General features: G+C 45.9%; 1 protein-coding gene across 9 annotated transcripts in view; it reads left to right on the top strand.

The window, feature by feature from the left end:
• MYO5C (myosin VC) overlaps nt 1–23,385 on the top strand; it is a 106,503-nt gene that overhangs the window by 46,511 nt on the left and 36,607 nt on the right. For 8 of the 9 annotated variants that reach the window (XR_009209640.1, XM_032174180.2, XM_032174179.2 and 5 more), the window contains 15 exons: nt 118–201; nt 1,294–1,428; nt 1,874–1,971; nt 2,832–2,918; nt 3,408–3,519; nt 4,216–4,427; nt 6,573–6,738; nt 8,967–9,113; nt 11,188–11,352; nt 13,107–13,200; nt 15,840–15,903; nt 18,764–18,944; nt 22,584–22,677; nt 22,978–23,041; nt 23,127–23,207. Coding sequence is in view for 8 of the 9 variants with exons in the window: in XM_032174180.2 (XP_032030071.1) it covers nt 118–201; nt 1,294–1,428; nt 1,874–1,971; nt 2,832–2,918; nt 3,408–3,519; nt 4,216–4,427; nt 6,573–6,738; nt 8,967–9,113; nt 11,188–11,352; nt 13,107–13,200; nt 15,840–15,903; nt 18,764–18,944; nt 22,584–22,677; nt 22,978–23,041; nt 23,127–23,207 (1,784 nt within the window). In the remaining variant the exon portion in view is untranslated. The remainder of the gene's footprint in view (nt 1–117; nt 202–1,293; nt 1,429–1,873; nt 1,972–2,831; nt 2,919–3,407; nt 3,520–4,215; nt 4,428–6,572; nt 6,739–8,966; nt 9,114–11,187; nt 11,353–13,106; nt 13,201–15,839; nt 15,904–18,763; nt 18,945–22,583; nt 22,678–22,977; nt 23,042–23,126; nt 23,208–23,385) is intronic. The other variant, XM_032174177.2, reaches the window with a different exon arrangement.

Raw genomic sequence — 23,385 nt, 5'->3', positions numbered from 1 at the left:
TTAAGATTGTCTCTATAGCCTTTTTTATTAATCTTTCTTTAAAAAGAGATGAAACTTGTGCTTAGAGCCTATATTCTTTGGCCTCTTTGGCAATAATTAATTGATTTCTCTGTATAGGTAGAGTATAAATGTGAAGGTTTCCTGGAGAAAAACAGAGACACAGTTTATGACATGCTGGTTGAAATCCTGAGAGCAAGCAAGGTCTGTAAAGTCCTAGGGGGTAACTAAAGTTATTATATAATTGACATGGATCTAGATGTATGTAAGGAAAGAGTAAGGAGAGAGAGAGAGAGAGAGAGTGTGTGTGGGTGTGTGTGTGTGTGAACTCTGGACAGTGCTAAGTTGTAGCTCACAGATACAAAAAGATAACTACTGTAAATCTCTACTATATGCAAAATCAGAAATCAAACATGCAGATGACAGGAAGGACAGTTAATAGAACCATTAAAGAATCACAATTCCAGCCAGATGTGGTGGCTTACGCCTGTAATCCCAGCACTTTGGGAGGCGGAGGCGGGTGGATTGCTTGAGGCCAGAAGTTTGAGACCAGCCTGGCCAAAAAGGCGAGACGCTGTCTCTTCTAAAAATATAAAAAAACATTAGCAGGGAGTGGTGACATGCCTGTATTCCCAGCTACTTGGGAGGCTGAGGTGGGGAAGACTGCTTGGCCCTGGGAGATAGAGGCTGCAGTGAGCCATGATTGCACCACTGCACTCTTCGTTTGGGCAGCAGAACAAGACCCTGTCTCAAAACAAAATAAAACAAAATATGAAATTCACTCTGAGAGAAGATAAGACATTTAAAGAAATAACTGATACAAAGCAGAAGGTAGTAAGTACAAATACAAGATGAAGACGGTTGAGAGAAGTTGGGATTAATTCATTCATTCTGAAGGGGGTGGGGCTGGAAAACATTTTAAGAGATTCCTGGGAAGCGTTTGGATCTGCAGGGATGAGAATGTGGAGTAGGAGGGAGGAGATTGCAGGTGGAGACACAGTGTGAGCCAGGCACGGAGGTGAGAATAGATGTTTCCACTTTCTGACACTTAGAGTGATACCCACATGCAGATATTCACACACTTTTCTTCTCTGTTCCCATTCTTGGGAAAGAAGTCATGGGCCATCCCTAGAGAAGATGATCCTCTTGTGGAATTGAGATTTGGCTGTAGACGGTGGTGAGGTTGTTCACTGCCCACTAATTTAGCTGAGTTGTTGTCACCATTTATGTGGCTTGTATGAGTGAGGACTGTGGGCAGTTGCTTTTGGACATTGAGATCTTCTCTGTTCCTTCCAGTTTCATCTCTGTGCCAACTTTTTTCAAGAAAATCCAGCTCCTCCTTCTCCTTTTGGTTCAGTGATTACAGTTAAATCTGCAAAGCAAGTCATCAAGCCAAACAGCAAGCATTTCCGGACCACAGTTGGGAACAAGGTACTGAGAAGGTGTTTGAGAGTGAGCGGTCTAAAGGCAGGGCCAGGCCCTGGGGAGCCAGGGCACTCAGAGGACCCACATTCCAGGCCTGGACATGGACGGACGCTGGGGCTCTTCCAATCTAACGTGCACTCCACTGCAAAAAGTTTATCATCGTCATGCTTGCAGGACTCCAAGGCAGCATGCACTGGAGCAAACCACGCTTTTGCACAATAACATGGTTTATTCAGTTCTCTGCTGTCTGGGAGTATTAGTGTTCTGTCCACAACAGTAGGACATGCTGATAAACCCCAGTCATGGACTGAAACCTTTCATAATAGGTGTTTATGCGTGAGGTTAACTTTTCTTCCTATTGAGTAACTTAACAAGGTTGGGCTGCTTTTTACCGTAATGTAAGCAGTAAGTTATTTCAGAGCCATGTTTGATCTCTAGCTTTGTTTCCTAGTTCCGCAGCTCTCTGTACTTGCTCATGGAGACCCTGAATGCGACGACGCCCCACTACGTTCGATGCATCAAGCCAAATGATGAGAAGTTCCCCTTTGAGTAAGTGTTCTCATGCAACACACAGTGACGACGTGGGGAGGCAGTTTCTGCCATAAAGTTGGAGAATTTGCTTCCAATTGTCTTGAGATTTATCCTGTTTCTGGGTTTTTTTAATGATACAGAACAATGCTGCCCTTTACATAAAATGTTAGCTCAGCCCCTCTGGTTAAACCCCGTCATCTCCAGGGCTAAGCAAAAGGGCTAGATTTGAAAGAATCTTCTACAACTAAAGTGTTTGCAACTTGAACCTTTTACTTGATTTAAAGAAGAATGAGTATGTATGTTTGTGGAAGGTCAGAACATTTGTCCTCACACATGATGGCGTGAGGCATTATTGTTCTCTGGGACCCCATGGAGGAGACCCAAAGCTTGTGAATATAGGTGTAACGAGTCCCTTGTAGCTTACTAGAGCTGAAAGAGGTGCCTAAAGGGGGATGAGCTGTCTTTGGAGGTGGTGAATGTGTCTGTGGGTCACCAGATGGGTGAGACCTAAGCTGCAGAGCCACCTGTTCGGTGTTTTGTAGAGGAAATTCAAGCATCAGTGGGTGCTTGGGCCAGGCAAGCTAGCACATTTCTTTCCACCTGGTTGTCATTTGAAGCTCAATTCAAAGGCGGGTTCCCCCAAGGCCTTCCCCCTGCCACCTCCGTCAGAGTCAGCTGCTCCTTTCTCTATATCCCACTGCACCTTTCTGGACTGTTTTGCAGAGGTGCTATTTTTCTTGGTCATGCAACAGAAACTTATTAAGTATCCGCTGGGTACCTGGCATAGGGTCACAGTCCAGGCAGGTCTGCTGTGCCTGTTTATGGGCATGTTGAACAATTACGATGCCTTAACACATAATAACATTGTCTTTTTAAAGATTTGACTCCAAAAGAATTGTTCAGCAGCTGCGAGCCTGTGGCGTTTTAGAAACGATTCGCATTAGTGCACAGAGCTACCCTTCCAGGTATGTTGTCTGTCCTTGTCTTGGAGGGAAAAGTACCTGACATCAGAGCTATGCTGAGAACCAAGGACATGGCTGCCATGATTTTTGTCACATACTTTTGGCTTCTGTAAAGTGCCCCCAAGATTTTCCCACTGCCCTGTGGAAGTCCAGAAGAGGATGAGAAATAGGCTTTATGGGGGAAGGAGGCCACCACCATCTCCTCGCCCCATCACGGCATCTCGGCTGCTGGTGGCGGCCCCACTGCCTCCCTGGTGTGCTAGGGAAGACGCTGAGTGGGAGAAAGAGCACAATTGCTGGGGCAGACCGGTGTGCTCAGGGTGGTCTTGGTAGTGTCCCAGGCAGGCAGGGTATCAAAGATCAGTGCCTTTATCCTCAGGACAGATTCCACCACCCTCGCCCTATGACAACAGTGGCAGGTAAGGCAGTGGAGTTCCCAGACACAGCGTGCCTCCCTGACGCTCCTGGCTTTGATCCCGTTTGATTTTCCAGGTGGACATACATCGAGTTCTACAGTCGCTACGGCATTCTCATGACCAAGCAAGAGCTTTCCTTCAGCGACAAAAAGGAGGTGTGCAAGGCGGTTTTACACAGACTCATCCAGGTCAGTTTCCCCACCTCCGGGGATCCTGGTCTCCTTCCTGGAAGCACATCTCCCAAACATGCTGTTTCATCAGATGCTCCGGACTGTAATCATGAACACCTGAGAGGAAAGAAAATGTGCCCCAGCATTTGTCTGCTGAAGGGACTGTAGCAGAGCTCTCACTGGGCCATGAGTCCCCGTTAGGGACCCACATCCAAACCCTGGCCTCCCCAGTGTCCTCATGTCCTGCTTTGCTCTCCCGCGATCTAACCCAGTCCTCTGTGGACCAGTCTTATAGGATATGGTCAACTGGGGTTGTCGCCAAGCCAGTGGGCTCCAGGCATGGTGCCCGGTGTAGATTGACATCATTGCTGCAGCGATGAATTGTGATGGGAAAGAGATGGGGAGTTACAAGGTCCAGCAAAGGGGATGGTGAAGAGAACCCAAAATGGAGACAGAAAACCAAACTTCCCCAGTTTCTTCTACTCCAATGTGGAGACCACGAGAGAGTGGCTAAGTCCCATTTCTTCCTCCAGGGTAATTTTAAACAAACAACTCAAAGTATACGTTTCTAGATCATCGTATGAGTTTTTCTGCCTTAAATGTCAAAATCACAATATTTCTGGCACCTTTGAATCCCTAAAAGTCTTTTCCAAATACTGTACTATAGAAAATCTGACAGATTTTAATTCTAACTATATCATTTTTCTCTTCCAGGATTCTAACCAGTACCAGTTTGGTAAAACCAAAATTTTCTTCAGAGCAGGACAAGTGGCTTATTTAGAGAAACTTCGATTGGATAAACTGAGGCAGAGTTGTGTTATGATACAAAAGCACATTCGTGGCTGGCTCCAGAGGAAAAAATTCCTCCGAGAGAGACGAGCCGCCCTGATAATCCAGCAGTACTTCCGGGGTCAGCAAACTGTGAGGTATGTTGGAATCAAGGAACACATGTGGAAGGTGGGTCTTTCTGTGCTGATCATCTCCGGGGGGCGGAGGACCCATCAAGGACAAGGGACTTTTCTCCTGTGACCCAGGGTGCAGACGTGCATGGGTCCCCTTTGTGGTCATGAGCATTAGGGCAAGAAAGGTCCGTCTCTCAGGGGCAGGTAGTGCTGGCTCTGCCTGCCGTCTGTGTGGTGAGCCAACACCCAGGGCCCTGCAGGGAGGAAGCCCTGGTGAGAGTGTTACTAAGGAGAGTCAGGGTTCCGGAAGCTCAGGGAGAGGCCCGGGGCCCCTTTCCTGTGGGAACTGAAAATGCCTAAGACCAGCAAGGCCCGAGTGAAGATCCAAAGGACAGATGTCAAGAATAGGCAGCGACCAGCCTGCCAGCAACAGGTGGGGTGCACCATGGCAGAGGGGGTCCCTGGCAAGGCCTGGCAGCAAACCAATCGCAGAACCCCTGAGCAGGAAGACCACAGCAGCCCCAGCCAAGCCAAGGGCTGAGGGGGGGGCGGTCCACCAGCTGCGCTGATCCCACCTGCCTTAAGGAGTCCTGAGAGTCCACACGACCCTGCCAGCCCACTGAAGGACCACGGTCATTCCGGGACTTCCAGGGCTTTGGTGTACCTGCTGGAAAGCACGAGACCAGAGTGCCCCTAGATAAACTTTGTGTTTCTCTCTGCCTGCCCTGCCCCTTCCTTGGGATGCTGTGAGGATGCTTGAGAAGGCCGGGGTTTAGGGTCAGGCTGCGTCTGCAAGCCTGACTTCTTCCTGAGCTGGAGGCTGGACTGTGGCAGCATCTGGCCTTCTCTGCATGACCAGCATGGTGTGGCATGGATCACATGGCTGGGCTGGCTTACCCTCCTGTGCTTCTGGGCCCAGTTGATAACAGCAGTCTTTGGGGGAGGAAACCACAGTTATCTTCCCCGCCAAGGCCATGCTCCCTTCCCATTTGGGGCTCACCAGGGCCTGATCATCCTGCCCTGCTAGCCTCTTGCCTATCCCATTCATTCCATCCCACTTCTGCCCCCAGTTTAGGCTCACGCCATCACCTGCCTTGCACTCTCATGGCACCGTGCTCCACCTCCCACCTCCTTCCCATCTTCCTACCTCAGAGCCTGATTGAGCCACTGCCCTGCGCCTGCCTTTGAGGCCTGTGTTTCCTACAGAATAGCATTCAGTCTCTGACGTAATATTCAAAGCCCTCCATAAGCCTGGGTGCATTCATAAGAATGGAAGCTCCATGAGGGCAGGGGCCACACTTGTCTGGTCATTCATACCCAGACCTAGCATGGTGGCTATCATAGAAGGTGTTCAACAAATATGTTTTTAAAATAATAAACGGTGCACATCTATTTTTCTAACCTCATTGATGTCTAATTTTCTTCATCCATCTTATTCTAGTGATTCCAAACAAACTCCTTTTCTGAGTGTTTCAGGCACTGCAGAGCCTCCATGCCTTTACTCATGCTGGTCCCTCATCCTGAAAGCCTTTTCCAGCCTTCACTGTGTACAGACATCCTACTGCATTGGGGGCTGGCTCATATATCCGCTTTCCCCAAGCAGAATAACTGTTTTTTTCCCCTCTCACTTACAGATCTAGTTAGGTGGTATTTTATTTTTCCTCTTTCTTGGCCATTTGTTAGTTTTTCTGTACATGAGGTTGTAAACTCTAAAGGTAAGGACATTTATCTTCACCTCTAGTCATTTAGACAGGGGCAGCAAACCTTTTCTGTAAAGGACCAGATGATAACTGTTTAAGGCATTGGGGGCTTGCAGTCCTGCTGCTGTGTCATGAAAGCAGCCTTGGGGGATATGTAAATAGTACATGAATGAGCAAGTGCAGAGCCAGTGCACAGTCTCATCATGGTCTCTGTGGGTACCTGAGAGGAGGTGAATCGACTGGCCTGAATGAAAAGAAGGGTGAAAGTTCCCATGTGGTTCCTCAAGGACAGGGAACTGGGGACTGGCCTCAAGTAGGCATTAGAATAAACCACCCACAGAGTTTAATGTGGAGAGGTGCAAAATATTTGAACCTTCCTTATAAACACATGCTAGCCAAGCGTGCACCTCTGTTATGGACGTTGATGCTCTATGGATAACAGACTCACTCTTCATCCTTGTTAACCAAGGAAAGCTATTACTGCAGTGGCCTTAAAAGAAGCCTGGGCAGCCATAATCATTCAGAAGCACTGCCGTGGGCATCTTGTTCGCAGCCTGTATCAGCTGATTCGCGTGGCCACCATCACCATGCAGGCCTACACCCGAGGATTCCTGGCAAGGAGGAGGTATCGAAAGGTAAGGCCAACCTCTGTCTAGAGGAAGGGAGGGTGTACGGGCCTTCCTTACTGAGAACAAAACAGGGCCCAGGGAAAGACTCCACTATGGGCAACCTCACTTTGTACAAAGTCTCAGCCAAGCCAGAAAGGAGATTCTTCCAGGTGCTGTGGCTCATGCCTGTAGTCCCAACTACTCAGGCAGCTGAAATGAGAGGGTTCCTTGAGCCCAGGAGTTTGAGGCTGCAGTGAGCTATGATCATGCCAGTACACTCCAGCCTGCGTGGGCGACAGAGAGAGACCCTGTCTCACACACACAGACACACGCACACCAGTTGCACTGTTGGCCCTGTCTCTCATACACACACACACACACACACACACACACACACACACACACACACACCAGTTGCACTGTTGGTTTGTCTTTCTCCCAGTTGGCCCCAAAGAGACCACACCAAAGGACAGTACATTTTAAGCCAATAATGTGCACCTAACAGACAGGATGTACACCTAACAGACCTCACCTAAAGCAGTGACTGGGTTGGGGAGAGAAACTTTAAAAGATCAGCACACTGGCTGGGCGCGGTGGCTCACACCTGTAATCCCAGCACTTTGGGAGGCCGAGGCAAGTGGATCATGAGGTCAGGAGATCGAGACCATCCTGGCTAACACAATGAAACCCCGTCTCTACTAAAAATACAAAACATTAGCCGGGCGTGGTGGCGGGCACCTGTAGTCCCAGCTACTCAGGAGGCTGAGGCAGGAGAATGGCGTGAACCCGGGAGGCAGAGCTTGCAGTGAGCCGAGATTGCGCCACTGCACTCCAGCCTGGGTGACAGAGCGAGACTCCGTCTCAAAAAAAAAAAAAAAAAAAAAAAAAAGATTAGCACACTGCCACCCCACAGACTGTAGAGAGCTCTCACAGCCAGATGGGATGTCCAGGGTGTCCAACTCCAAAGAAACAAATTCAAAGTAATATAAAATTGAACAACTTTTCTACATAAGCTATTCAAGATTTCTCCAGTACTGACTAATACAAAGCACAATGAGATGGCTCTTTTAGAGGCAGCAGCTTTAGACTCAGAAAAGGGTGATGAGTTTCATATGGCAAAAAAATAATTTTCTTTTTCTTTCAAGGAGGCAGGAGAGCAAGAAGTGTTCGCTTCAACATAAGGGGTGCATGATCCATCCTGCGAGTGGATGGGAAAGGGGTTGAGATAGGACAAAAGTTTGGTCTCAGAGATTTCACAATCTTAATTTGGTCACTTCTGATGAAAAAATAAAGTTGTCCAAAGATACTTTAAAGCTGAAAACCTGAACAGTATATTTTGGGGGGTTTCGTTCTGGCTAACTCCTGGAATCACCTTTTTTAAAAAATTTATTTATTTATTTATTTATTTTTGAGACAAGGTCTCACTCAGCTGCCCAGGCTAGAGTGCAGTGGCACAATCATGGCTCACTGCAGCCTCAGCCTCCCAGGTTCAAGCAATCCTCCCATCTCGGCCTCCTAAGTAGCTGGAACCACAGGCGTGAGCCACCATGCCCAGCTAATTTTTCTTTTTTTTCTTTTTTTCTTTTTTTTTTTTTGTAGAGAATGAGTCTCTATATTGCCAAGGCTGGTCTTGAGCTCCTGGGCTAAAGGGATCCTCATGCCTCAGCCTCCTGAGTAGCTAGGACTACAGGTACGTGCCACCACACCCGGCTAATTTTTAAAATTTTTTTGTAGAGATGAGGTATTGCTATGTTGCCTAGGCTGGTCTTGAACTCCTGGCCTCAAGCGATCTTCCCTCCTGGGCCCCCCAAAGCACTGGGATTACGGTGTGAGCCATAGGCCCGGCCCTAGTGCAACTGTTTTGATGCGGAATATGACAAGTATCTTTTTGAAATAACTAGTCTCTCCAAAAAAAAAAAAAAGAAAGAAAAGAAAAAAAGAAAGTTATGGCAGAGACCAATTTCTTGGGACACAGGTTTATCATACCATTTTTTACCAACAATAGTAAGACTGTTTTTCCGCATAAAGACCTTCCCGGAGACAAGGGGTTCTAGAATGAGGGTGTCTGTTCATACACACCTGCTACAGGCAGGATTTGGTTATTGTTTGAAAAGTCTAGGTGTAATACGGCTCTGCAGGTTGACAAGAAGAAACTCATTTTCTACACTGTAGTAGTTGCATCTTCCAGTGTTGGAGGAGTTGGTTACAGAAGCAGTTGGGATCCAGTTTATGTTTCACAAAACCTTGTTTTAAAGATGCTGGAGGAACACAAGGCTGTGATCCTGCAGAAATACGCACGGGCGTGGCTGGCCAGACGCAGATTCCAGAGTATCCGACGATTCGTGCTTAATATTCAGCTTACTTACAGGGTCCAGCGTTTGCAGAAAAAGCTGGAAGATCAGGTAGGTGCTCATAGTGCGTCTTTTACATTTACTTTTTCTTACATGGCTGTAGTTTGTTCTGGAGCAGTTCCTTAGCTGTGTTGTTAAAATTTATGCCCATGTTAGGAGGTTCAGTTTACGTGGACCACCTGAGCTAGGAAACAGAAGTATACTGTAAAGGGTTGCTATGGTGGTGTAGGTTGTATACTGCACAAGTGTGCCTACCTCAGAGGGCAGATGGGGCTGAGATCCAACCTGGCTCCACTTGCCAAGGCAGGTGTCCCTGTGTGAAGCTGTGTTGCCTTGAGGCAAAGGTACCTCCTAATTCGCTCAAAGATGCTGTCCGCATGCCAAGCATGCTGCATTGAGATGACATCAGCTCAGAGGAGCTGCCGTTTCTAATTTTCCCACAGGTGCCTTAGGGTCTAACTGCAGCCCTGCCTAGTTTGGGAAGATTCCCCATATCATTCCCACTGGTGTGAAAAGAAACATCCAAGGCCGGGCATGGTGGCTCACACCTGTAATCCCAGCACTTTGGGAGGCCGTAGGGGGTGGATCACCTGAGGCTGGGACTTCGAGACCAGCCTGACCAACATTGCAAAATCCCGTCTCTACTAAAAATACAAAATTAGCCGGGCGTGGTGATGCATGCCTGTAATCCCAGCTACTCTGGAGGCTGACGCAAGAGAATCGCTTGAACCCAGGAGGCAGAGGTTGCGGTAAGCCAAGATGGCGCCACTGCACTCCAGCCTGGGCAACAAGAGCAAAACTCCATCTCAGAAAAAGCAAAAGAAAAGAAACATCCAGCTGGGCACGGTGGCTCACGCCTGTAATCCCAGCACTTTGGGAGGCTGAGGCAGGTGGATCATGAGGTCAGGAGATCGAGACCATCCTGGCTAACATGGTGAAACCCCGTCTCTACTAAAAATATAAGAAATTAGCTGGGCATGGTGGCGGGCGCCTGTAGTCCCAGCTACTCAGGAGGCCGAGGCAGGAGAATGGTGTGAACCCGGGAGGTGGAGCTTGCAGTGAGCCGAGATAGCGCCACTGCACTCCAGCCTGGGCAACAGAGAGCGAGACTCCATCTCAAAAAACAAACAAAAAAAAAGAAAAGAAAAGAAACATCCATATGCTGTCAGCTGGTGGGGAGGGCTATGGAACACACAGTGTCCAGATCTGTAAAACTCACTCCCAGGCCTGTCTCCACTAATCCTGAGGCTCTCCTAAGGTGAGCTTTAAACTTAGCCTTAAGCTATATCCTAGGGGTCCTGAATGAAAGGGTGAGTGGGTGAACAAATAGACTTGGCGTCTGGTGGGGTTTCCCTCATTGTGCTGTTGTGTAACAAGCCTGCATGCTACACAGCTTGTGCAGAATAGCACTTAAAAATAGCCGCGGCCGGCCAGGAGCAATGCCTGGTGGGAGTCCCGACGCTGCCTGAGCTCTGTCCTAGGTGTGTTAGTTTGCTAGGACTGTCATAGCAAAGTATCACTGACTGGGTGGCTTAAACAACAGAAATTTACTGTCTTACAGTTTTGGAGGCTGGAGGTCCCATATCAAGGTTTTGGCAGGGTTGGTTTCTTCTGAGGCCTCTCTCCTTAGCTTGTGGATGGCTGCCACCTCCCTCTATCTGCACATCATCTTCCCTCCATGCCTGTGTCTGTGTCTTAATCCCCTTTTCTTCTAAGGACGCTAATCTTATTGGACTAGGGCTCACCCTGAGGGCTGGTTTTACCTTAATTTCCTCTTTAAAGACCCTTTCTTCAAAACAGCGATATTCCTAAATTCAGGGGTTAGGACTTCAACAAATGAATTCTGGGGTGGCACAGTTCATAACACTAGGGTTGTCCTGGTTCGCCAGAATTGGAAACTTCCCACATTAAAATAGCCACCAGTTTGGGAAGATGTGTACCCAGCAAGATCTGCCATATTGTTTCGCCACAAAGAAGATGCTAACAAATGTCAGTGCAGTGATAGGGGTGATCAGCGTAAAGCAACCTCTCAAATTTGGATGCTGTGTCAAAGGCTATGAGAATTAAATGGAACAGCATCTTTGTTTGGATAAACCTCTAAACATCTGAATTTTCTTTTCTCTAGAACAAAGAAAACCATGGGCTGGTGGAGAAGCTGACCAGCCTGGCTGCTCTTCGAGCTGGGGATGTGGAAAAGATTCAGAAGCTGGAAGCAGAACTAGAAAGAGCAGCCACTCACAGGCGAAATTACGAGGAGAAGGGGAAGAGATACAGGGGTGCTGTGGAAGAGGTCAGCTGCGGGCGTGTGAGAAGGGATGGAAATACGCGGACTCTGTGTGGAAAAGATGAGTGCTGCGGGCTTTTCCTATGAAGTGGATTTCTGCAGAGCAAATCAGATTTTGCTATCAACTTCCATTACCAAAGGGAGCCTACCTTTTAGGAAAAACGAGATCAGAGGATTAGAGTCTAGGGGAAGGGAGGAGGTTAATAATGAGAGAAATGCAACATAGGTTTTTTCTCTTTCTTTCAAGTTTTGTAAAATGATGACAGGCCCAAAAAGCCCTGGCTGGCTGCTTCCCTTTCTTCCAGGATGACCTTGGTCTCCTATCGCTTGTCCTTAGGGTCTGTGCCCTGGAAATGTCTTCCCCTGAACAGCGATGCAAAGTTAGGGTAGGGTTTTCATCTCTGGTGTAGTGAAAAGAGCAGTCAGCATAAAAACCACTTGCCCTAGATTCAAATCTTGCTTTTGTCTGGCTGGGCAGCCTTGGCTAAAGTCCCTTACCCTCTCTGAATTTTAGTTTCCTCATATAAAAAAATAAAAATAACAAAAAAGGACTGACAGAATTGTCATGAGAATAAAATCATCAGATGAAATACTTTAGCCAAATGCCTACCATAATGAATTTTAGTTTCCTCCTATATAAAATGAGAATAACAAAAAGAGATTGACAGAATTGTTGTGAGAATAAAATGGTCAGATGAAATAATTTAGCCAAATGCCTATGGTGAGTTCCTGCAAAAGTGTGAGCTAGTGTGTTCTAAGAAGGTGATCTTTATTACCATCCACTGTGCTGCATTTTTTTTTTTTTTTAGATGGAGTCTTGCTCTGTCATCCAGGCTGGAGTGCAGTGGCGCGATCTCGGCTCACTGCAACCTCCGCCTCCCGGGTTCAAGCAATTCTCCTTCCTCAGCCTCCCGAGTAGCTGGGATTACAGGCATGCGCCACGACGCCTGGCTAATTTTTTGTATTTTTGGTAGAGGTGGGGTTTCATCATGTTGGCCAAGCTGGTCTCAAACTCCTGACCTCCATTGATCCACCCCCACTTGGCCTCCCAAAGTGCAGGGATTATAGGTGTGAGCCACCGTGCCTGGCCTCTGCTGCATTTTCAAAGTAAGTGTGAGCCACCGTGCCTGGCCTCTGCTGCATTTTCAAAGTCCTAGCACCCAGGGTGGGGGGCTTGGAGGCCCAGAAGACATCCCTTTGCCCTCCCCATGACCCGGTGCTGGGTGCACCAACACTGCTGCCGTGGGTATCGCCAGCTGCCAATCACCATCAGTCAGCACCACGGGGCCTGCTGCCAGCCCAGCAGACACTTTACCAGGAGAAGTTGAAATGATAGGAATCCTGCTGTGCTCACACTTCCTTCCTGAGTCATAACAGTTGCAAAGTGTGAATCCCCTTTACGCCATCAACTGCGTAATCATAGCATATTTGATATATAAAGTCCCCTGGCTATTGAGAAGCTCTGCAAAAGGAAGAGGTATGTCCTTGACATTGAGAAGCCCTTGGATGTGTCCTTTCTCCTTGTTTCAGTCATTGCGGGCCAGGTCGGGAGTAGTCACCTTTGAAGTCATGTTGAGCTCTTGCATGTGAAACTAATGGCAGCGTGTTACAGTGGGCTGGTGCTAACTGTTATCTGTGGACAGGAGCTGAGAAAAAATAAACTAATTTAAGAATATACATCTTTTTGCCAAGAAAGGTAATGGTGACAACTTGAAGTGAGGTTTTCAAAAAAGTTTGCTTTTCCCCCTTCCCTCTGCTAGAAATTGGCAAAGCTTCAGAAGCGTAATTCAGAACTGGAAACACAGAAAGAACAAATACAGCTGAAGCTTCAAGAGAAGACTGAAGAGTTGAAAGGTAAAGCTCGGGGGGCGCAAATCCAGACATTCACTGATTTAGTCACTCAGTAAACAATAATGGGGTTGACCAGTTTTAGAACCAGGGGTCTCTGATGTACACTTAGTTTACTGAGACAATTTTTGCTCACAAGGAATAGCCATATTTAAGTCGTGGTAACTTTGCCCTACAGATTCGTCTGTTTTATTTCCATCTTTTGTCAGACAGCACAGCATTTCCTCTCTGTGCCTCAGAACCTCCTGGGCCCTTTGCCAAGTACAGACGGTCGGACCATGAGCTGAGAGCTTTTGCATCAGGAAATGGGTGTGTGTGTCTGTGTGTGCGCATGGGTGTGTGGTGGTGTCAGAGGTGGTTCAGGTATCTGTAATTTTAGAAAACCTTTATGGTCATCCTGATATATAGTCAGAGTAATGCTGCGGTCATGTTTGGTGCTCATCAACGATTTGCAGAAAAAATTCAGATCTGTCAGAGTTACTTAGCCTAAGTGACACCCATGTCCTCTGCTACTGTCCTGCCCTGAATGAAGGGCAGACCCTGGAACCAGTAGGTATCACTTCCTTTAGGGGTGTGGAAGAGCTACGCTTAGCCTCGCTATGCTTAGCTTTTCAGCTCAAATTCAACTTGACGGTACTTGCTATATCCCAGTAAAGGCAACAGGCAACAGAGCCTCTGGTGGTCCCTGACCAGATAGTTTAAATCACCACTCTCAGTGATCTTGCCTGGGGATCTCTTCCTTGAGCTCCAACGTGAGGGCAGCAGGAGCACAAGGGTTCAGGCCTGGGGATTCTACACGCACCTCCAGCCCGGCAAATGGTGGATACGATGGGACCCAGAGGAGCGCAGAGCCCTAGGAGTTCGGGGCGGAGAGTGGGAGGAGCGAATGTTGGGGAAGAGGGAGTAAACAGCCTGACACCAGGGCAGTGGGGCAGGAAAGGCTGTGCGGGCGCTGACGAGGAGCAGGCCGTGCCCTCCCGTTCCAGGTGCTGCGTGCCCTCCACCCTGTCTCTGTAGGGCTGATGGTGTGGGCACAGAAGCCATCTGAATGTCAGAGATGAACAGGAGCATGTCAGGGGTCCGGAGTAAACCTTGAACCTGAGTTAGGAAAGGGTTTCCTCATCTCCACGCTTTTTATTACAGCACACTCCTCTTGGGTGGTTGTTTTGGGGTTTTCCCCCCTAATTTCAAATAGAATTTCCCGCAAGGGCATTTAAATTCTCAGGAATATAACCTGAAAATTATGTTTCTGAGACCATGTCATGTTTGTGTGAGTAATTTTACATCCTCTTCCAAAAAGTCCATGAAAACTTTCAACGTAATATTTATAAACTGTTTATCCTGTGCGCCTCCCCCGGCACGGCAAACAGTGTTTTGTGAATAGCACCAACCTTTACCTATGCTTGTGACCTAAGACCCAGGGATGCCATCAAATGTGTCTCCCCTTTTTGAGATTCTAACAACATGGACATAATCCCGTTCCTCTTGAGAAGTAAATCACATTCGAGCAGCTTCTTTAGCCCATCTGCAAATGGCCTAAGGTGGTAACCACCAGAATTAAAGCCAATGCTTTTGGTTAATTGAAAATTGAAGTTATATCAAACATGTTGCTTCTAAATTAAAGCTTGAGCATTTTCCCCAGTATTTCCTGGCTGCCTTTCAACATTCTGAAGCAGTCATTTTGATTCAGAAACATTTGGCACTACATTAGACAAACTATTAAACCGTTGGCTTAAAAAAAAAAGTGATTTGGAGAATTGCTATTGACGCTGCACCCCGAGGACTCCTTCTGGGGCGGGGCTCAGAGGTGAGGTAGAGCTCAAGGATGAGATGTCAGCTCAGTGCAAATAGAGACATCACCGTTTGAGGGGCTGCACTGCCGTTCTCCCATTGTGATGGCCCCTGTGGCACATGGGTGTGTTGGGAATGTGGGGTTGTCATAGCTATGGAACGTCCTGCCCCTCGGCCTGCAGACTTTGTGTTTGCGACTCTTGTATTTCAGTGTTAACAGCTGCCTTTTTTGTACTTCCTCTTTCCCAGATAAAGACAGACATGTGATTATTTTCTTGGTTATCACAGATGAGTGGTTCTCAGCTTTGCTGCCACCTCACCCCCAGACATTTGCCAATGTCGGGAAACAATTTGGGTTGTCACAACTGGAGCAGAGGTGCTACTGGCTTCTAGAGGGTAGAAGCCAGGGAGGCTGTTCAAAATCCTGCAATGCATGGGACAGCCCCCTCTCCACAGCAAAGAATTATCCAGCCCAAAGTAGCAATAGTGCCAAGACTGAGAAACCTTGTCACAAATGGACCATTTTCTTCCCAAAGGGTTTCTATTTATTTTTAATAATATTCATTGTCTCAAAGCCAATATATCTATTTTAATAAATAACAGACCAATAAAAGTACTATAAATGAAACTATTTATTGTTAATTCCAACCTGACAAATTTGTGAGAATTATTATTTTGAAACCCCCTCATCTGTATTTCTTGTTTATAAAAAATGAGCTATACTCTCATTGTAAGTCCTGTTAATAATAAACAGCACATGATTGTCCTGACATTCTTACTTTCTTAAACATAACATGAAACAATCAAGGCATTGATTTGGCAGACATATCTCAAAAAGCATTCTCTTTTTACAGAAAAAATGGACAACCTCACCAAACAGCTCTTTGATGATGTACAAAAGGAAGAACGGCAAAGAATGTATGGAATCTAGTTTGCCTTAAAGCTACTTTCTTTCTTCTGTCTGTGCTGTTTTATATTTTCCATCTCAGTTTGCATATAGCAGACACAGATACAAGAAAGTGGGGTGTGACTGTTTTTAGGAAGTGAGATTAGAGATTTATGAGAGCTAAGTTCCACAATGTGTACTATCAGATACTGAACACATTCTAGAGTAGTCCATAAAGCTTCTGCTGGGTGGGTACAGTGTAGCACCAGGAATTAATTTCTTTCTCGTTTCTTTCTTTCTTTCTCTTTTCTTTCTTTCTTTCTTTCTTTCTTTCTTTCTTTCTTTCTTTCTTTCTTTCTTTCTTTCTTTCTTTCTTTCTTTTTCTTTTCCTTTCTCTCTTTCCTTCTTTCTCTCCTTTCTTTCTTTCTTTTTCTTTCTTTCTTTTTCTTTCCCTTCCTTCCTTCCCTTCCTTCCCTTCCTCTCCTTCCTCTCCTTCTTTTCTTTCTTTTCTCTTTCTTTCTTTTCTTTTTTTTTGCTTTATTGCTAAGACAGTGCAAAATTCAGAGACTGGCACCACCTTCAACTTCCACCAAATCTGAGAATTAAGATTCTTGCCTAAGAAATAAACCTCCCTCCCTTCCTTCCCCACCTATTATACTTGTTAGTTTGTCTTTTATCCCAAAAGATAAGGTAAGTAATGCACCTCACAGAAATTAATGCAGGTGCCTGACCTTGTACTGTACCAGCCCACCTTTCCTATCTCAATAGCAAACCCTTTGCTAACCTCCAAGGACTCTAATCTGGGCTTCTCTTCTCTTAAGGAGTCAAAGGTTTTTAGATCTCAAAGTTGGGGTGCATGGCAGGGTCCTGGAAAGAGATGGAACATTCCTGGCACATCTCTTTTGGGGGCTAGGAAGCTCAGGGCTGCCTGTGGTAGTAGGATACAAAACTTCCCCATGCAGTGAGCAGGACAGCCTGGGTCTGGGTGAGGAAGCAGGATTCTAAAGAGAGGAGGGAATATCACAGAATCGCCCCAGGAGTTAACAAATATATGAAGTGTTTCATGACCCTCCATCAGTTTTTAAATATGTCTAATTAACTCATTTACCTAGAAAAATGTAATTGTCAATGAGTTTTTAATGTGAGGAGAAGAGCCTGGCTCTCGGCATCTGTCCACGTGCAGGGACCACTTGGGAACGATCATTTCAAGCAGGGGGCTTGGAGAGCCAAGCTGAGGCCAGGTCATTTTGGGCTGTTTGCAATCCTAACTGGGTCAGGGCAAGGCAGGCCAGTGAAGGGAGTAAAACTCTTCACCCTCTCTAGGCCCGTGTTCTGCCTCCTTGTTAGCACTCACCTGTAGCTTGGTTTAGTCCCTGGTCAGCTAAGTGGGGAAGTCCTGGCCCCTGTCACAATTCTCAGGAGGCTCCAAGAGGCCTGCAGTCTGTGGGCACCCTCCTGACCAGCTCAGGCCGTGGGTCTAATTCTTTTTACATAAGACTTCTGGGACAGGCGTACTGGCTCACGCCTGTAATCCCAGCACTTTGGGAGGCCAAGGCGGGCGGATCACCTGAGGTCAGGAGTTCGAGACCAGTCTGGCCAACATGGCAAAACCCCATCTCTACTAAAAACACAAACATTAGCTGGGCGTGGTGATGGGCACCTTATAATCCCAGCTACTTGGGAGGCTGAGGCAGGAGAATCACTTGAACCCGGGGGGCGGAGGTTGCAGTGAGCTGAGATCGCGCCACTTCACTCCAGCCTGGGTAAAAGAGCAAAACTCTATCTCAAAAAAAAAAAAAATCTATAAAAAAGAAGTCAAACAAATTTATTAGGAATGTGGCTCTCTTTCTCAGAGTTTTTCCCTTTGTGCTATAAAAGCAAGTTATAAAAGGAACTGAAATGACAGCTCAGCGGGTAGAATGATTTAATAAACTCATAAAGCTCCTGGCACTGCTTCAGGGCCCCTGTGGGCTGTTTTGGGCTTGTCTAGGTTATGTATCTCTTTTCAATTATTTTCTTAGTTAATCATCAAATTTTTAATTGAGCAACCTTCTAGAGCAGTTGGATTTACATGCACTTTTGGGCACATGGATTTGCCTCCATTTATTCTAGAATTTTTGAAGGGCTAGACCCCTGGACATAGCAGATCGCTCTATTGTTTAGGATCAACAAACCCCCAGCAGGATCCTTGGAACGAGGAAGGAGCCAGGACTTAGCAGAGCATGCCAAGGTACTTGCTGAAGGAAACTGGCCCTTCCAGGGGACTGCATGGAATCCGGGGGTTGGGAATACAGTGCCTCAACACCCAGTGTGTCTTTTAAGTTCACCCTCCCTAGCCAGTGTCCCCTGTGCGTGATCACTGTAAAGCCACACTTTTCAGATCAGGAGGTGTAAGAAGTTGCCTTTAACCTAAGGGAAGAGGAAACAGTTTGCTAAAAATAAGGCCATTACCTGCTGGAACTGTCACAGTAGGTTCTAATTAACTTGTCTCCTCTTGTTTTCAAAATATTCTAATTCAAAGTAAAGACCATAGAGACAATTCTAAATTATTTTCTTCTTTTTTAGGGGGTGGGAGGTGTTGTGGGGAGGGTCTCGCTCTGTCACCCAGGTTGAAGTGCAGTGGCACGATCTCAGCTCACTGCAGCCTGGACCTCCTGGGCTCAAGCAATTCATCTACCTCAGCCTCCTGGGTAGCTGGGACTACAGGCGTGCGCCACCACACCTGGCTAATTTTTGTATTTTTAGTGGAGACGGGGGTCTCTATTGTTGCCCAGGCTGGTCTCGAACTCCTGGGCTCAAGGGATCCTCCTGCCTTGGCCTCCCAAAGTGCTGGGATTACAGGTTTGAGCCACCATGCTCAGCTCTAAATTATTTTCTTCTTTTGCTGCCTAGGCTTCTTGAAAAAAGTTTTGAACTGAAAACACAAGACTATGAGAAGCAGATTCAGTCTTTGAAAGAAGAAATTAAAGCTCTCAAGGATGAGAAGATGCAACTCCAACACCTGGTGGAGGAGGAGCACGTCACTTCTGATAGCTTGAAGGCGGAAGTGGCTCACCTGAGTACGCAGGTCAAGGTAGAGCCGCTCTCACGCTCAGCCCTGCCCTCTGGTTAAGTCATTTGATTGCAATTCCAAGTTCCCACAGATTAGACAGCTAAAAGCATCTGTGTAAAGGCCACAGGCAACTGGAGCCTGATTCCTTCAGTCCTTCCAACTGTGAACCTCCAGGCTGCCTTTGATTTAGCAATCATTGCATTCCATATTTTAAAAGTCAACTTTCTAACTTTTTTGAAATTACATTTATGTAAAGTTATTTAAATATGTTGATGTAGAGAATACTCCCAAATTAGACTGTAAATTGAGGTGAATCCTTATTATATAATCCATCACTATAAATCTATAAACACCTGCATTAAAGTTAAGTTACCTTCTTATCAAAATATTTCATTTAAATTGTTACTAGAAAATTTACAAAAACAATTATCCAGTGCACAATGTGGTGAATGTAGTTAATAAGAGCATATTGTACATTCAAAATTGCTGTGAGTGAATCTTAAATGTTCTCACCACAAAAAATGACAAGTATTTGAGGTGATAACATGTTAATCAGCTTGAATTATTCCACATTATATTCATAAATTATAACATCAATAAAGCTGTAAATTGTCAATTAATGGTAGAAAATTTTAAGTAAATTTTTATAAAGTTGAGAAGGAAAAATCACATAGAATTTTTAAAACTGCATAATCATCCATAAAAATATTGTTACCTGCCAGGCACGGTGGCTCACGCCTGTAATCCCAGCACTTTGGGAGGCCGAGGCAGGTGGATCACGAGGTCAGGGGTTCGAGACCAGCCTGACCAACATGGTGAAACCCTGTCTCTACTAAAAATACAAAAATTAGCTGGGCGTGGTGGCGGGCGCCTGTAATCCCAGCTACTCAGGAGGCTGAGGCAGGAGAATTGCTTGAACCCGGGAGGCGGAGGTTGCAGTGAGCCGAGATCGCGCCACTGTACTCCAGCCTGGGCAACAGGGCGAGACTCTGTCTCAAAAAAAAAAAAAAAATATTGTTACCTGTATTTATCATTAAAAATATATAAATATTCCTGGGCAATTTAATAAAAAGCTCTTCAGAAAAAAATGAATGAATGGATGAAGTAATTATCCATGCTTGGACAATCAAGGCTTAAGTGAATTGTTTCCCTACCAGAAAACTTAAACCTGAGTGTACCTATGTTCTTAAATGTAAGACATTTCATCATTAAGTTGGAAAGCTTTTAAGCTTCTACTAAATATGTGAAATACATATTGGTAGAGTATTTGTAGGATTATGTTAATATTCTCTGTAATTGTCATGAACTAGCCATGTGTGGTTTAGAAGAGATTTTGGCATTGCATCCGGGTGGCCACTGAATTCCACAGCTGAAGTGTCTGTCTTCTCTGGGCGCCGTCCCCTATTGTTTAAATGTAGGATGTCAGACCACATGATCAGGAAGGGTCACTTTCATTTCTGTGACTGCTTCACTCTTAGCAGCCGCATGAGCCTGATGTCAGTCAGCCTGTGGGAGTCCTGCCCTCTGGCTGAGGTCTGAGGTCTGTATTTTACATGTAGGAAATTGTGAGACTGAGCTTGCAGAGAGATACCAGTAGGTGTCACTCACTTCCTCTTTGGTAGCTAAGACTGGGTCACTCTCCAATGTGCTCTATTAAGATTACTCTGGGCTGGGCGTGGTGGCTCAGGCCTATAATCCCAGCACTTTGGGAGACCGAGGCGGGCAGATCATGAGGTCAGGAGATCGAGACCATCCTAGTTAACATGGTGAAACCCCGTCTCTACTAGAAATACAAAAAAAAAAAAATTAGCTGGGCGAGGTGGCACGCACCTGTAGTCCCAGCTACTCGGGAGGCTGAGGCAGGAGAATCGCTTGAACCTGGGAGGTGGAGGTTGCAGTGAGCCGAGATTGCACCACTGAACTCCAGCCTGAGTGACAGAGCAAGACTCCATCTCAAAAAAAAAAAAAAATTACTCTGGGTTTTTGTTTTTTGTTTTCTGGGGTTTTTTTTGAGACAGAGTTTTGCTCTTGTCACCCAGGCTGGAGTGCAATGGCACCATCTTGGCTCACTGCAACCCCGCCTCCCAGGTTCAAGCGATTCTCGTGCCTCAGCCTCCCAAGTAGCTGGGATTACAGGCACCTGCCACCACACCCGGCTAATTTTTTTTTCTGTATTTTTAGTAGCGACAGGATTTCACCATGTTGGCTGGGCTGGTCCTGAAGTCCTGACCTCAGGTCATACATCCGCGCTAGCCTCCCAAAGTGCTGGGATTACAGGCATGAGCCACCGTGCCCAGCCTACTCTGGTTTTCAAAGAAAATAATTCATCATTATCAAGTTATATGTGTTACAGTCAGTCTTAAAAGCCTAAGTAAATGCAAGTCTGACTTGGAACATTTACTGAAACATTACAAAGAAAAGCATGGCCTTCAGGATTTGGCCATGTTTATTTGGCCATAAACCTGGCATGTGACCCTGAACGTGCCAGTCAATCTTCACGTTTGCTAATCTCTGCTGTTTGCTGATCTCTGCTGTTTGCTAATCGAGAAAAGATCACTCTACTCACCTCATAGGCCTGTTAGGAGGATTAGGTCATCTTCGTAAAGTGCTCAGCACATATCAGTTTGATTCTCCTGCTTACTCTCTGTAGAAACAGGGGCTGGAGCCCTTAAATACTCAGGGTAACTGAAAAAATATCAAGGAGAGTTTATTCACCTCTCCTGACCCTGAAAGTCCTTATATCTCCCTTAGAGATAAAAAGCAAAACACAGACCTGTGATTCTTATTCAAGCTGAGCTCACAAGGGAGAATAAAGGCAGAATACTGCCTCTTCCCCACAACCAGAGCTGCCCAGGCCACCTCCTCCCTAACAGCCAGCTAACTCCCAGACCTCATGGACTCACCAGTCTCTGCCACTGCTCCACATCTAAGCCGAGCTGAAGTCAAAACCCACAGTTATGAAGGTGGCAACTTTGCCCATGTCCTTGCACTAATATTTTATTATCCATTAAAAGAGAATTTTAGCCCCTGTGATTTTACCTTTCTCAGTCTTCCCCCTGTCCCACCCCACCCCAAGCTTATAGTAGGTAGTTATTTTTTTTCTTTATGTAACAGGGAAGTTAATTTTTTTTTTTTTTTTTTTGAAGTGGAGTTTTGCTCTTGTTCCCCAGGCTGGAGTGCAATGGTACAGTCTCAGCTCACTAAAACCTCTGCCTCCCGGGTTCAAGAGATTCTCCTGCCTCAGCCTCCCGAGTAGGTGGGATTACAGGCATCTGCCACCATGCCTGGCCAATTTTTGTATTTTTAGTAGAGACGGGGTTTTACTATGTTGGTCAGGCTGGTCTCAAACTTCTGAACTCAGGTGATCCACCCGCCACAGCCTCCCAAAGTGATGGGATTACAGGTGTGAGCCACCGCGCCCAGCCCAGGGAAGTTAATTCTACTGATACAACCCATTAGATCTGGCATTTTGAGTAGTTACACATGCTTCAAGGCTAAGCTGTGCAGGCAATGATGGTTTAACAAGATTTTAGCTAAGAAAGAAACCGCAGTGAGGATATCTTGCGTAGACACGCGACGCCATAGTTGTGTTCCCTTTGTCTTGTATAAAGCATAATCGTTGTTTTTTCTTTACCTGATTCTGTCATTGCTGTGATTCAGACAATCTCTGAGTTCAAAAAAGAGATAGAACTACTTCAGGCACAGAAGATAGATGTGGAGAAACATGTGCAGTCACAAAAACGGGAAATGAGAGGTAATAAAAATATGAGTCTCTTAGTCCATGGGTGCAGACTGAATTTATCATAGCTGTGTCACTGCTAAGGAAACGTGTCCTTTGGTATGAATTTGGTTGGACGTATGGTAAATTGCTTAGTTGGTAGGTTGAATAGCTAGTTGTTTGAATACCTGGAAGATTGGTTAGTTGGTTGATTGGATAGCTGGTGAGTTATTTAGCTGGAGACTGTGACGCTAGAAAACTGGGCCCTGGAAAGGGAATGGGAAAAGATAAATCATCCAGAAATGTAATGTATACAACTCTGCCTTTTCCTTTCAGAAAAGATGTCAGAGATCACCAAACAACTTCTAGAAAGCTATGACATTGAAGATGTAAGAAGCAGGTAATCATTTTTGCATTGTCAAACATTTTAAGACATGTAAAACGTGAGAGCGATGATAGACTTTCTTATCTTCCTTATTTTGCAGGCTCTCTGTGGAAGATTTGGAACATTTAAATGAGGATGGAGAACTTTGGTTTGCTTATGAAGGACTAAAGAAAGCAACACGGTTAGAAATTCTCCTCAGGGTTCTTTATTTTTCAAAGATAATAAATAGACTTGGGAAGTCCAAAGTTGACCTTACATAGATTGTTACACAAATTCCTTATAGTAGAATGACCAAATAACCACTAGAAATATTTCTCTGAGAAGTAAGTAATTAGCTTATTCATGAAGAGCAATGTCTT

The sequence above is a fragment of the Hylobates moloch genome, unplaced genomic scaffold, assembly GCF_009828535.3.
Source record: "Hylobates moloch isolate HMO894 unplaced genomic scaffold, HMol_V3 SCAFFOLD_14, whole genome shotgun sequence".
In the NCBI taxonomy this organism is placed as follows: domain Eukaryota; kingdom Metazoa; phylum Chordata; class Mammalia; order Primates; family Hylobatidae; genus Hylobates; species Hylobates moloch.
Note: the sequence above shows the minus strand (reverse complement) of the source record. Positions and strands in the feature narration are given on the sequence as shown.